The 12,536-nt window shown below is 44.4% G+C and overlaps 1 protein-coding gene across 8 annotated transcripts in view; it reads right to left on the bottom strand.

The window, feature by feature from the left end:
• LOC106606974 (caskin-2) overlaps positions 1-12,536 on the bottom strand; it is a 91,224-nt gene that overhangs the window by 76,130 nt on the left and 2,558 nt on the right. For all 8 annotated transcript variants that reach the window (XM_045720288.1, XM_045720289.1, XM_045720290.1 and 5 more), the window contains exon 2: positions 1,415-1,952. In XM_045720288.1, coding sequence (XP_045576244.1) covers positions 1,415-1,508 — 94 coding nt within the window. In that variant the 5' untranslated portion in view covers positions 1,509-1,952. The remainder of the gene's footprint in view (positions 1-1,414; positions 1,953-12,536) is intronic.

The raw sequence follows: 12,536 nt of genomic DNA, 5'->3' as shown, positions 1-12,536 counted from the left end.
GTAATTACATAGGCCTCTGAGAACACGACAACACTCATAGTCAGAGAAAAAGTCCTCCTGGGTGTGTGAGTAATGGTCTTTGTGTTTGTAAACTATGCCAGTAGGTGAATTTAGTGATTGGAAGAGCAGAAGGATAAAGGTGCAGTAAACTGCAGTTGATAGACCATTGTAGTTGGCAACAACAGCTTTTGAGAGCAGAAAGATCAGAGGACTTGATAGCACAAGAAGCAACTGAGTTCCCCCTCCCCTCAGAACTTTGAGGCATTTGTGATGGGGGTCTGCAAGTGGGAACGCACCCATCCCATCCACAAACCCTCATACAGCAGATAGCAACTTTGGGGATAGAAAGTATCCCTCTCAAGGGAGACGATATAGATGGCTGTAAGCTTATGGTCCAGTGAATTAAAACCCGGGAGAATGTGGATAGGCTTTCAGTTTCCCGAGAGCGAGAGTTCATTAGTGCGCCATCATCATAAGGGCTGGATTGGAGCTGGCCTGGCTAATCCAAAGGGATAGATTTCCCCAAAGCTTTAGCTGAGGCTCAGCGTCTTCTGTAGTTAAGTTCCTGAAGCTTGATCTCAGAGTAGAGAGTTGAGAGCACTCACCTCCTCTCAGCACAGCTCCCCTGAACAAACACACTCAATCACTGAACATAAGGATCACTCTACATTCAATAGGTTTAGCTCCAACACTCCACTTTGTAAAAGGTAGGCTATCTTTCACATAATCCAATAACAGAGTTTATCACTTTTTCATGAGAAAGAATATACACATAACTGTGTGGGGCGGCAGGTAGCCTAGCAGTTAAGAGCGATGGGCCGGCAACCGAAAGGCCGCTGGTTGGAATCCCCAAGCCAACTAGGTGAAAAATCTGACGAGCAAAGCACTTACCCCGATTTGCTCCTGTATGTCGGTCTGCATAAGAGCATCTGCTAAATGACTGAAATGTTATTTGTTGAAATATTGAGTCAACCAGCAGACCTAGAAAACTGGTTGATGAGTCAGTTCGATAGCAAACACAGGCTTATGCATCATGTCTGAACAACTGAGAACTGTCGATTTCCGCTGGCTCGACTAGCCTACTCCTGTTAGAGAATCACTGGCGTAGACGTTTAGCAGGATCTATTGATTTGGGAGACGTTTAGTAGTTATGACAGGTGTGGCATCAGCAGCAGCAGACAGAACTAAGCAAACTGCTTGTTTAAGCATGTTACCGATTGCCTTACTGCCTCCAGAGGAAGAGATTTCTGACTGTGCGCACATCTAATTGTCTTACTTAGGCGCCATCTGCCAATAATCCCAAAGCTTGGGCAAATAAACATAACGGAGATGTATTGCACAGCACACTCCTTCAGCCTTTCAGCAACCTAAAACAAACCTGGCTATGAGATTTAAGGGTAACTTGAGGACTCACTGTTTCGGCTGGCTTTGAGCTTGGCCAGTAGTTTCTGAGTGGAGGGCAGGTCTCCGCTCTTGACGGCCTGCAGTAGGTCCTGCTCCTTCCCCATGACTGTCCAAGGTGTGTAAGCGCTTCACTGGTGTCCGTCCAGAGTCCAGGCAGCGGCTTCCTCACAGCGCCATGCTAAGGCACAGCCGCATCAACCTACCTCAGAGTTACTGTCCTCACAGAAACACACACAGCTGACAGGTGAGGGAATGTGAAGCAGTAGAGTGGAGGACACTCACAGCCTCAAATCAGCTGTCTCAACTCCCAGTCCGGTTACGGATGCCAAGTCAAGGGAGGCCTGAGAGACGGAAAATCTCTTTTGCTGCTTAAATTTCCTGTTCAACGTTCATTCGGTCTTTATTTGATAAATATTTTATTGTACAGAGTGTGTCAGGGGTTGGCGTTGTGTGGAGCTACCATTTATGTGCTTGAGGGCCCCGGTGGGTGCTATGGTCAGAGCACAGAGAAGGCTGGAATGGAGCCGCATGAACCAGCAGGCCAGAACCTGAGAACAGAGAAAACGAGAATAACAGTTAGGTTAATAAGCTATATCATAGTCCAGACTCAATACTGGACAAGCCACACACCCATGCAAGTCTTTCAATGCCCATATGGCTATAGAAGACATGGAGGCTAAACCAAAGCAAGGCCGTCAACCCAAAGGAACCCCAAGGAAGCGTGTAACCGCAAGGAAGCGCCAACCCAAAGAACAGCAACAGGGTTTTTACCATGCATCAACAAAATTCCACCCCAATGCTATGGGCTTATTCATTTGGAAATTAATCAAAATATTAAACTGTGAAGAAAAAACTATTTGCCACAAAGTCCAGGGTGCCTAGGATCTCTTATTCATTTTTAACCTGGCTTGCCCTTACATGAAAAATCAGTGGAGTGCCCTTTATCTCTCAGGAAACTGAAACAGTGAGGGAGGGAGTAATATCCTGAAAAACTCAAAGAATCTCCCCACAAAATGAACATCTCACTCACATACATAAATACACATCGTTGTCACTTCAATTCATAGTGAGCACTAAATATCTGAGATTAAATTAAGCAGCCTACGCTATCCATCCCCCTCAACAACAACAAGGCTGGTAAACAGTGCAATTTATGAGAAAACAAATGTGGTTTAATGACTGCAGTGCATACCAGGACTTTATGGACAAATGGTTCATGAGAGAGCAACTTGCCCATAGAGGATGATGGACATTTTTTTTTTGCCTTTTCAGCAAGTGAGCTGGTGTTATTTACAGTTTTCCTTGAGGCTCTGAGATAAGGTTTTCAATGCTTGACCATGTATCAAATGCAATTTGAATAGAAGGCTACTTAAACTCTTCCAGCCCAATGGCCAAGAACAGTTGAGAGAAATGAGAGCAAGAAGTAGCCTAGTTTAGGAGTGTTTGTTGCTTTTAAACACTTGACCTATATTTGTTTCACTTAAGATGGGAGCAGAATTAGATAGAACTTGTGCATGAAAGTACAATAACGCAAACTGTGATGTGTTCACGATCACACTGAACGGGCAGTGTAAGGAAAGGAGACAATGAATATGATGAGTCTATCTCTCCAGCTCAGTTAGCTACAGTACCATTCATTTCCCCGTTAGACAGCTCAGCAAGCGTTATAATGTCAAAATAAGTTTGTTATTCACCAAATACGGAGTTTCGCTGAGAAACTATTGTAATTTACTCCCGTCACGCCCTGTATGTACCTCCAAAAAAGTGAAACTGCAAAAAATATATTGTCTGGAAAGAATGTATTGTTTTTGACCAAGCGCGCATGCACCAAATCCACCTCTTCAGCACCTCCAATAAAATCACTCATTACTAATGGTGTGCAACTGCAGCCTGCAATTTGGGGCGTTTCTGCATGTGGGCATTCCTGCAAGCACACTTTGCTAGCACACGGTGTCGCCACCGCTTCCTGCCTGCTGTGTACCGGAGTCCTCCTTGCTAGCTAGCGGGAGGGACACCAGTGTACTTCGCTCTCGCCTACCCTCACTGTTGTTTCTAAACACCTACCAGGGTGTTTACAAACACTACAGGAACAAGATCATCCACACGCATTGATCACATTTGTACTAATACTGTTGAACTTTGTTCTAAAGCTTTATCTGTACCCATTGGATGCATATTCAGGAAAGCTAAAGTTCCAAAAGATGGGCCTAAAATAGTTTATAAGATCTCATACAAAAGATTTTGCTGTGAATTATGTGGATGATGTTAAAAAAATATATTTGTTTGTCTGATGTTATTAATAAGGAGCATCCAGATGCTCCTGCACTTGATTAATTTATGATAAAAATGTTTGCTAAACATACACATGTTAAGAAACTGACTGTTAGAACTGTTAAGGCTCCATGGATTGATGAGGAATTGAAAAACTGTATGGTTGAAAGAGATTGGGGAAAAGGACTGGCTATAAATCTGGCTGTATATCTGACTGACTGGCTGACTTACGGCAAATTGAGAAATTGTGACTAAACTTAAAAATAAAAAACTATTCAGAAGCCAAGATCAATGACAAAGAATGATGGAAGAAAACCTAAGTACTTGAAATTAAATTATGGGAAGACAGACAAATTAAACTCCATCTTTCGTTGAATAAGATGACTTATTCATCACAAAACCATTTGATGTTGCCAATTATTTTAATGATCACTTCATTGGAAAAGTGGGCAAACTTAGGCAGTAAATGCCAACAATGAACAGTGAGCAATCGTATTCAAGCATAAAAAAAACGAATAATGAAAGAAAAGCATTGTAAGTTTGAATTTTGTAAAGTTAGTGTGGGAGAGGTGGGAAAATAATTGTTATCAATCGTTATCAATCAATGACAAACCTCCTGGCTAGAGGTCGACCAATTAAATCGGCATGGCCGATTAATTAGGGCCGATTTCCAGTTTTCATAACAATCGGTAGTCAGCCTTTTTGGACACCGATTATTATATTGCAATCCACAAGGAAACTGCGTGGAAGGCTGACCACCTGTTACACAAGTGCAGCGTCAAAAGGACCTTGTGGCTGCAAGGAGCCAAAGTAAGTTGCTAGCTGGCATTAAACTTAGCTTATAAAAAAACTAAAAACAATCTTCACATAATCACTAGTAACTACACATGGTTGATGATATTACTAGATTAACTAGCTTGTCCTGCGTTGCATATAATCAATGCGGTGCCTGTTAATTTATCCTTGAATCACAGCTTACTTCAACTTCACCAAACGGGTGATGATTTAACAAAAACACATCGCCAAAAAAAGCACAATTGTTGCGCAAATGTACCTAAAGATGAACATCAATGCCTTTCTTCAGGGTTTATGCAACAGTTTGGGCCGCCTGGCTCGTTGCGAACTGTGTGAATACAATTTCTTCCTAACAAAGACTGTAATTAATTGGCCAGAACTTTACATAATTATGACATAACATTGAAGGTTGTGCAATGTAACAGCAATATTTAGACTTAGGGTTGGCACCCAGTCGATAAAATACGGAACGGTTCCGTATTTCACTGAAAGAATAAATGTTTTGTTTTCGAAAAAAATGATTGTTTCCCGATTTGACCACATTAATGACTAAAGGCTCGTATTTGTGTGTTTATTATATTATAATTAAGTCTATGATTTGATATTTGATAGAGCAGTCTGACTGAGCGGTGGTAGGCAGCAGCAGGTTCGTAAGCATTCATTCAAACAGCACTTTCCTGCGTTTGCCAGCAGCTCTTAGCAATGCTTGAAGCACAGTGCTGTTTATGACTTCAAGCCTATCAACTCCCGAGATTAGGCTGGCAATACTAAAGTGCCTAATAGAACATCCAATAGTCAAAGGTATATGAAATAGAGGTCGACCGACTATGATTTTTCAATGCCGATACCGATTATTGGAGGACCAAAAAAAAGCCGATAACGATTAAATCGGCCAATTAATATTTGACATTTAATCCTAGTAAAAAGTCCCTGTTTTAACTCAGTTAGGATCACCACTTTATTTTAAGAATGTGAAATGTCAGAATAATAGTTGAGAAAATGATTTATTTCAGCTTTTACTTCTTTCATCACATTCCCAGTGGGTCAGAAGTTAACATACACTCAATTAGTATTTGGTAGCATTGCCTTTAAATTGTTTAACTTGGGTCAAATATTTCAGGGAGCCTTCCATAATAAGTTGGGTGAATTTTGGCCCATTCCTCCTGACAGAGCTGGTGTAACTGAGTCAGGTTTGTAGGCCTCCTTGCTCGCACACGCTTTTTCAGTTCTGCCCACAAATGTTCTATAGGATTGAGGTCAGGGCTTTGTGATGACCACTCCAAAACCTTGACTTTGTTGTCCTTAAGCCATTTTGCCACAACTTTGGAAGTTTGCTTGGGGTCATTGTCTTCATTGTCCCATTTGGAAGACCCATTTGTGACCAAGCTTTAACTTCCTGACTAATGTCTTGAGATGTTGCTTCAATATATCCACCAATTTTCCTCCCTCATGATGCCATCTACTTTGTGAAGTGCACCAGTCCCTCCTGCAGCAAAGCACCCCCACAACATGATGCTGCCACCCCCGTGCTTCACGGTTGGGATGGTGTTCTTCAGCCTGCAAGCCTCCCCATTTTTCCTCCAAACATAATGATGGTCATTATGGCCAAACAGTTCTAGTTTTGTTTCATCAGACTAGTGGACATTTCTCCAAAAAGTACGATCTTTGTCCCCATGTGCAGTCGCAAACTGTAGTCTGGCATTTTAATGGCGGTTTTGGAGCAGTGGCTTCTTCCTTGCTGAGCGGACTTTCAGGTTATGTCGATATAGGACTCGTTTTACTGTGGCTATAGATACTTTTGTACCTGTTTCCTCCAGCATCTTCACAAGGTCCTTTGCTGTTGTTCTGGGATTGATTTGCACTTTTCGCACCAAAGTACGTTCATCTCTAGTTCTTCCTGAGCGGTATGACGGCTGCGTGGTCCCATGGTGTTTGTACTTGCATACTATTGTTTGTACTGATGAACGTGGTGCCTTCAGGCGTTTGGAAATTGCTCCCAAGGATGAACCAGACTTGTGGAGGTCCACAATTTTTTTCTGAGGTCCTGGCTGATTTCCTTTGATTTTTCCATGACGTCAAGCAAAGAGGCACTGAGTTTGAAGGTAGGCCTTGAAATACATCCACAGGTACACCTCCAATTGACTCAAATGATGTCAATTAGCCTATCAGAAGCTTCTAAAGCCATGACATAATTTTCTGGAATTTTCCAAGCTGTTTAAAGACACAGTCAACTTAGTGTATGTAAACTTCTGACCCACTGGAATTGTGATACAGTGAATTAAAAGTGAAATAATCTGTCTGTAAACAATTGTTGGAAAAATTACTTGTGTCATGCACAAAGTAGATGTCCTAACCGACTTGCCAAAACTATAGTTTATTAATATGGCTTGGGGGCAGTATTTCGACATCTGGATGAGAAGGGTGCCCAAAGTAAACTGCCTGTTTCTCAGGCCCAGAAGCTAGGATATGCATATAATTGGTAGATTTGCATAGAAAACACTCTAAAGTTTCCAAAACTGTTAAAATAATGTCTGTGAGTATAACAGAACTGATATGGTAGGCAAAAACCTGAGGAAAATCCATCCAGGAAGTGGGATATTTTTATCTGGGTATTTTCAATTGAATGCCTATAGAGTATCTAATGGGTTAGGACCCAGATTGCAGTTCCTATGGCTTCCACTAGATGTCAACAGTCTTTAGACATTGTTTCAGGCTTGTTTTCTGAAAAATGAAGAAGAATGAGACCTTTCTGTCAGTGGACTGTAGAATCATGCAGTGCTGGTTTGCGCACGTGACCGAGTGCGCGCCCTTCGTTGTTTTTCCTTTCTATTGAATACGCTATTGTCCAGTTGAAATAATTTCGATTATTTAGACAATTGACCATCTGAGGATTAATTATAAACATCGTTTGACATGTTTCGACGAACTTTACCGGTAGTATTAGGATGTATTCGTCTGCATGTTGTGACCGCCTTTGAGCCAGTGGATTACTGAACAAAACGCGCCGACAAAACAGAGTTTTTGGGATATAAAGAGGGACTTTATCGAACAAAACAAACATTTATTGTGTAGCTGGGACTCTCGTGACTGCAACCATATGAAGATCTTCAAAGGTAAGTGATTAATTTTATCGCTATTTCTGACTTTTGTAATTCCTTTACTTGGTTGTAAAATGTTTGTATGCTTTTGTAAGCGGGGCGCTGTCCTCAGATAATTGCATGGTATGCTTTCGCCGTAAAGTCTTTTTGAAATCTGACAAAGCGGCTGGATTCATCTTTAAGCCGATGTATAACACTTGTATTTTTGTGAATGTTTATTATGACTATTTCTGGATTTTGAATTTGGCGCTCTGCAATTTCACCGGATGTTGTCGAGGTGGGTCGCTAGCGGAAGCCTGCGCCAGAAAGGTTAACAAGAAATTTGTGGAGTGGTTGAAAAATGAGTTTTAATGACCAAAGGAACTTAAACGTTAGCTTTTTTACATGCCACAGTGCACTTTTACTTTCTTCTCCAACACTGTGTTTTTGCATTATTTAAACCAAATTGAACATGTTTCATTATTTATTTGAGACTAAATGTATTTTATTTATGTATTATATTAAGTTAAAATAAGTGTTCATTCAGTATTGTTGTAATTGTCATTATTACAAATATATATAAATAAATTGGCCGATTAATCGTTAGCGGGCTTTTCGGTCCTCCAATAATCGGCATTGAAAAATCATAATCGGTCGACCTCTAGTGTGGTGTAGCGCATGGCAGTTCTCTAGGCCCTGAACACTTTTCTATTTTTTACCTATGACCTGCCACTGGCATTAAGGGGATCCTAATAAATGCCAAATGCCAAATACCAACAGATCTGCTCGACAGGCGGGGGAGGAGGACACTGTCTAGTACCGGTCGCCGCCGACCTCCCGCTGGCACAGCAGGCGGGAGGCTGGAGTGACACTGTGATAGTTAACTAGCTAGCTAATCAGCGACACCGTGTGCTATCTTGCTAGTTAGCACACAGTGTCGCCCCCGACTTCTGTGCACTGGAGAAAACCTTGCTTGACAAGCGGGGGCAAAGGACACTGTCTACCAATCGTCCCCAACTCCCGCTAGCACAGCAGGTGGGAAGCGACACCATGGACTAGCTAGCTTGATAGTTAGCTCGCTAACTAGCAAGCACATGGTGTCGTTAACTATCACGCTAGCTAGTCCATGGTGTCGCCTCCCGCCTGCTGGGCTAGCAGGAGGTGGGGACGATTGGTAGACAGTGTCCTTTTTTTTAAGCTAACTAGCAAGTACGTGGTGTCGCTAGCACACAGTGTCGCTCCCGCTTGCTGTGTACTGGTTCTTAGGACTAGCTGGTTAAGCTAGTACACAGTGTCCTTCACTCCCGCCTGCCGAACACCTGCCCTCGCTGTCGGCAGGGGCGAAGGACACCATCTACCGGTGTATGGCTAGCTAGCTACTGTTGCCGCACCTTCTTCTGTGAGTTTATTGGCGGCTGGCATCCAACATTATTGTAACGACCCGGTATTGTGTTCTGTGTTTGTGGGTGTGTTATGGTTCTCATGGCTACTAGCAGGGGTTAAATATGTCAGGACAGAGGGAAAGCTTGGGGGGTTATGATGGGTAATCCCGCGGGATTTGGAAATGCATAAATAGGGATTACTGTCTCATCTTCTTTCTTTTCTGTTCGGGGCCTTGATCTGTTCCTATGGGAGTGACCCTTAACTCGACATGGTATAATTGTGTACGTTCGGCATTTAGCGGCGTGGGCTGTGGCCTGAACAATAGCCCAGTTTAGGAATAAACCTGTGTTCTGACCTGCACACCTAGAGTCCGTCTCTTTTCCCTTTATGACCCAGCCGGGTCATTACATTATTGTGCATTAACCCCACTTACTGTACTGGAGCGCCCCGCTTCCTGCATGTCCTAACTTAAAAATGTACCAATAAAAGTATAAAGAGTGGTTCCTGCAGATGCAGGAATACCCACATGCAGAAACACCCTGAATTGCGGGCCAATTGCACCCTTCTCCTCATTACTGCCATGCACAGGTCAACTGATACAGCAGGAGTACAGTATCCCAAAAGATCATTGATAAACATTTATTCCGAGTACTTCCGGTTTGGAGCGAGCAGTCGCACTACGCTTCGCTCCACAGGTAATATTACACTTCACTACATTACAACGGCTTGATTTGTTTGATCTGAGCAATTCTTCTTAGCTAGCTACATAGCCGTCTTTGTATCAAAGATAATTGTGTAGTTTAGAGTAATTAGAGTAAATATCGAGGCTAGCTATCTTCGTCATCCTAACGTAGTCAACACTGCTAGCTGCTAGCTAGCTAGTCATCACTGCTAGCTAGCCAACTTCTACCGACTAGCAGCACTGCAGAAACTATTACATTACAACGTAACGACTTGATTAGTGTGGTGTTAGTGTTAGTTAGCCAGCTACATAGTTGTCTTTGCTGTCTCTGTATCTAAGATAATTGTGTAGTTTGAGTAATTATCGAGGTGAGCTAGCCAGCCGCGACGCGGCGCCAGTTTAGTCAACACACCTAGTCATCATTAACCCACTGCTAGCTAGCCAACCGTTACCGACTAGCAGCGCTGTAGATACTAATACTTTACAACGGAACGATTTGACTAGTGCAGTGTTAGCTAGCTAGCTACTTAGTTGTCTTTGTCATAGCTTGATAATTGTGTAGTCTAGTAATTACCGAGGTTAGCTAGCCAGCCACTGAGGTCAGCTAGCCAGCTATTTCCGTCCCCCGCGACGCCATTTTTCCTAACCCAGCCAACTATTACCGACGAGCAGCATTGTAGAAACTAAATACATTACAAGGAACGTCTTGATTAGTGTTATGTTAGCTAGCTAGCTACAAAGTTGCTTTGTATCATGACAAGTTGTAGTACTGAAACTATCGAGGTTACCTAGCCAGCTACACGTTCAAAGTCAACAACGCAGCCACTGCTAGCTAGCCTACTCCACCAGCCAGCAGTACTGTATCATTTTCGTCATTTTCGTCAATAAGATTTTTGCAACGTAAGCTTAACTTTCTGAACATTCGAGACGTGTAGTCCACTTGTCATTCCAATCTCCTTTGCATTAGCGTAGCCTCTTCTGTAGCTTGTCTACTATGTGTCTGTCTATCCCTGTTCTCTCCCCTCTGCACAGGCCATACAAACGCTCCACACCGCGTGGCCGCTGCCACTCTAACCTGGCGGTCCCAGCGCGCACGACCCACGTGGAGTTCCAGGTCTCCTGCAGCCTCTGGAACTGCCGGTCTGCGGCCAACAAGGCTGAGTTCATCTCAACCTATGCTACCCTCCAGTCCCTAGACTTCCTGGCGCTGACGGAAACATGGATTACCACAGAGAACACTGCTACTCCTACTGCTCTCTCCTCGTCTGCCTATGTGTTCTCGCATACCCCTAGAGCATCGAGCCAGCGGGGTGGTGGCACTGGAATCCTCATCTCTCCCAAGTGGACATTCTCTCTTTCTCCCCTGACCCATCTGTCTATCGCCTCCTTTGAATTCCATGCTGTCACAGTTACCAGCCCTTTCAAGCTTAACATCCTTATCATTTATCGCCCTCCAGGTTCCCTTGGAGAGTTCATCAATGAGCTTGACGCCTTGATAAGTTCCTTTCCTGAGGATGGCTCACCTCTCACAGTTCTGGGTGACTTTAACCTCCCCACGTCTACCTTTGACTCATTCCTCTCTGCCTCCTTCTTTCCACTCCTCTCCTCTTTTGACCTCACCCTCTCACCTTCCCCCTTACTCACAAGGCAGGCAATACGCTTGACCTCATCTTTACTAGATGCTGTTCTTCCACTAATCTCATTGCAACTCCCCTCCAAGTCTCTGACCACTACCTTGTATCCTTTTCCCTCTCGCTCTCATCCAACACTTCTCACTCTGCCCCTACTCGGATGGTATTGCGCCGTCCCAACCTTCGCTCTCTCTCTCCGCTACTCTCTCCTCTTCCATCCTATCATCTCTTCCCTCTGCTCAAACCTTCTCCAACCTATCTCCTGATTCTGCCTCCTCAACCCTCCTCTCCTCCCTCTCTGCATCCTTTGATTTCCTCTGTCCCCTATCCTCCAGGCCGGCTCGGTCCTCCCCTCCTGCTCCGTGGCTCGACGACTCACTGCGAGCTCACAGAACAGGGCTCCGGGCAGCCGAGCGGAAATGGAGGAAAACTCGCCTCCCCTGCGGACCTGGCATCCTTTCACTCCCTCCTCTCTACATTTTCCTCTTCTGTCTCTGCTGCTAAAGCCACTTTCTACCACTCTAAACTCCAAGCATCTGCCTCTAACCCTAGGAAGCTCTTTGCTACCTTCTCCTCCCTCCTGAATCCTCCTCCCCCCCCCTCCTCCCTCTCTGCGGATGACTTCGTCAACCATTTTGAAAAGAAGGTTGACGACATCCGATCCTCGTTGCTAAGTCAAACGACACCGCTGGTCCTGCTCACACTGCCCTACCCTGTGCTTTGACCTCTTTCTCCCCTCTCTCTCCAGATGAAATCTCGCGTCTTGTGACGGCCGGCCGCCCAACAACCTGCCCACTTGACCCTATCCCCTCCTCTCTTCTCCAGACCATTTCCGGAGACCTTCTCCCCTACCTCACCTCGCTCGTCAACTCATCCTTGACCGCTGGCTACGTCCCTTCCGTCTTCAAGAGAGCGAGAGTTGCACCCCTTCTGAAAAAACCTACACTCGATCCCTCCGATGTCAACAACTACAGACCAGTATCCCTTCTTTCCTTTCTCTCCAAAACTCTTGAACGTGCCGTCCTTGGCCAGCTCTCTTGCTATCTCTCTCAGAATGACCTTCTTGATCCTAATCAGTCAGGTTTCAAGACTGGGCATTCAACTGAGACTGCTCTTCTCTGTGTCACGGAGGCTCTCCGCACTGCTAAAGCTAACTCTCTCTCCTCTGCTCTCATCCTCCTAGACCTATCTGCTGCCTTTGATACTGTGAACCATCAGATCCTCCTCTCCACCCTCTCCGACCTGGGCATCTCCGGCGCGGCCCACGCTTGGATTGCGTCCTACCTGACAGGT

The sequence above is a fragment of the Salmo salar genome, chromosome ssa06 (assembly GCF_905237065.1).
Source record: "Salmo salar chromosome ssa06, Ssal_v3.1, whole genome shotgun sequence".
In the NCBI taxonomy this organism is placed as follows: domain Eukaryota; kingdom Metazoa; phylum Chordata; class Actinopteri; order Salmoniformes; family Salmonidae; genus Salmo; species Salmo salar.
This window is presented reverse-complemented; position numbering and strand designations above follow the sequence as displayed.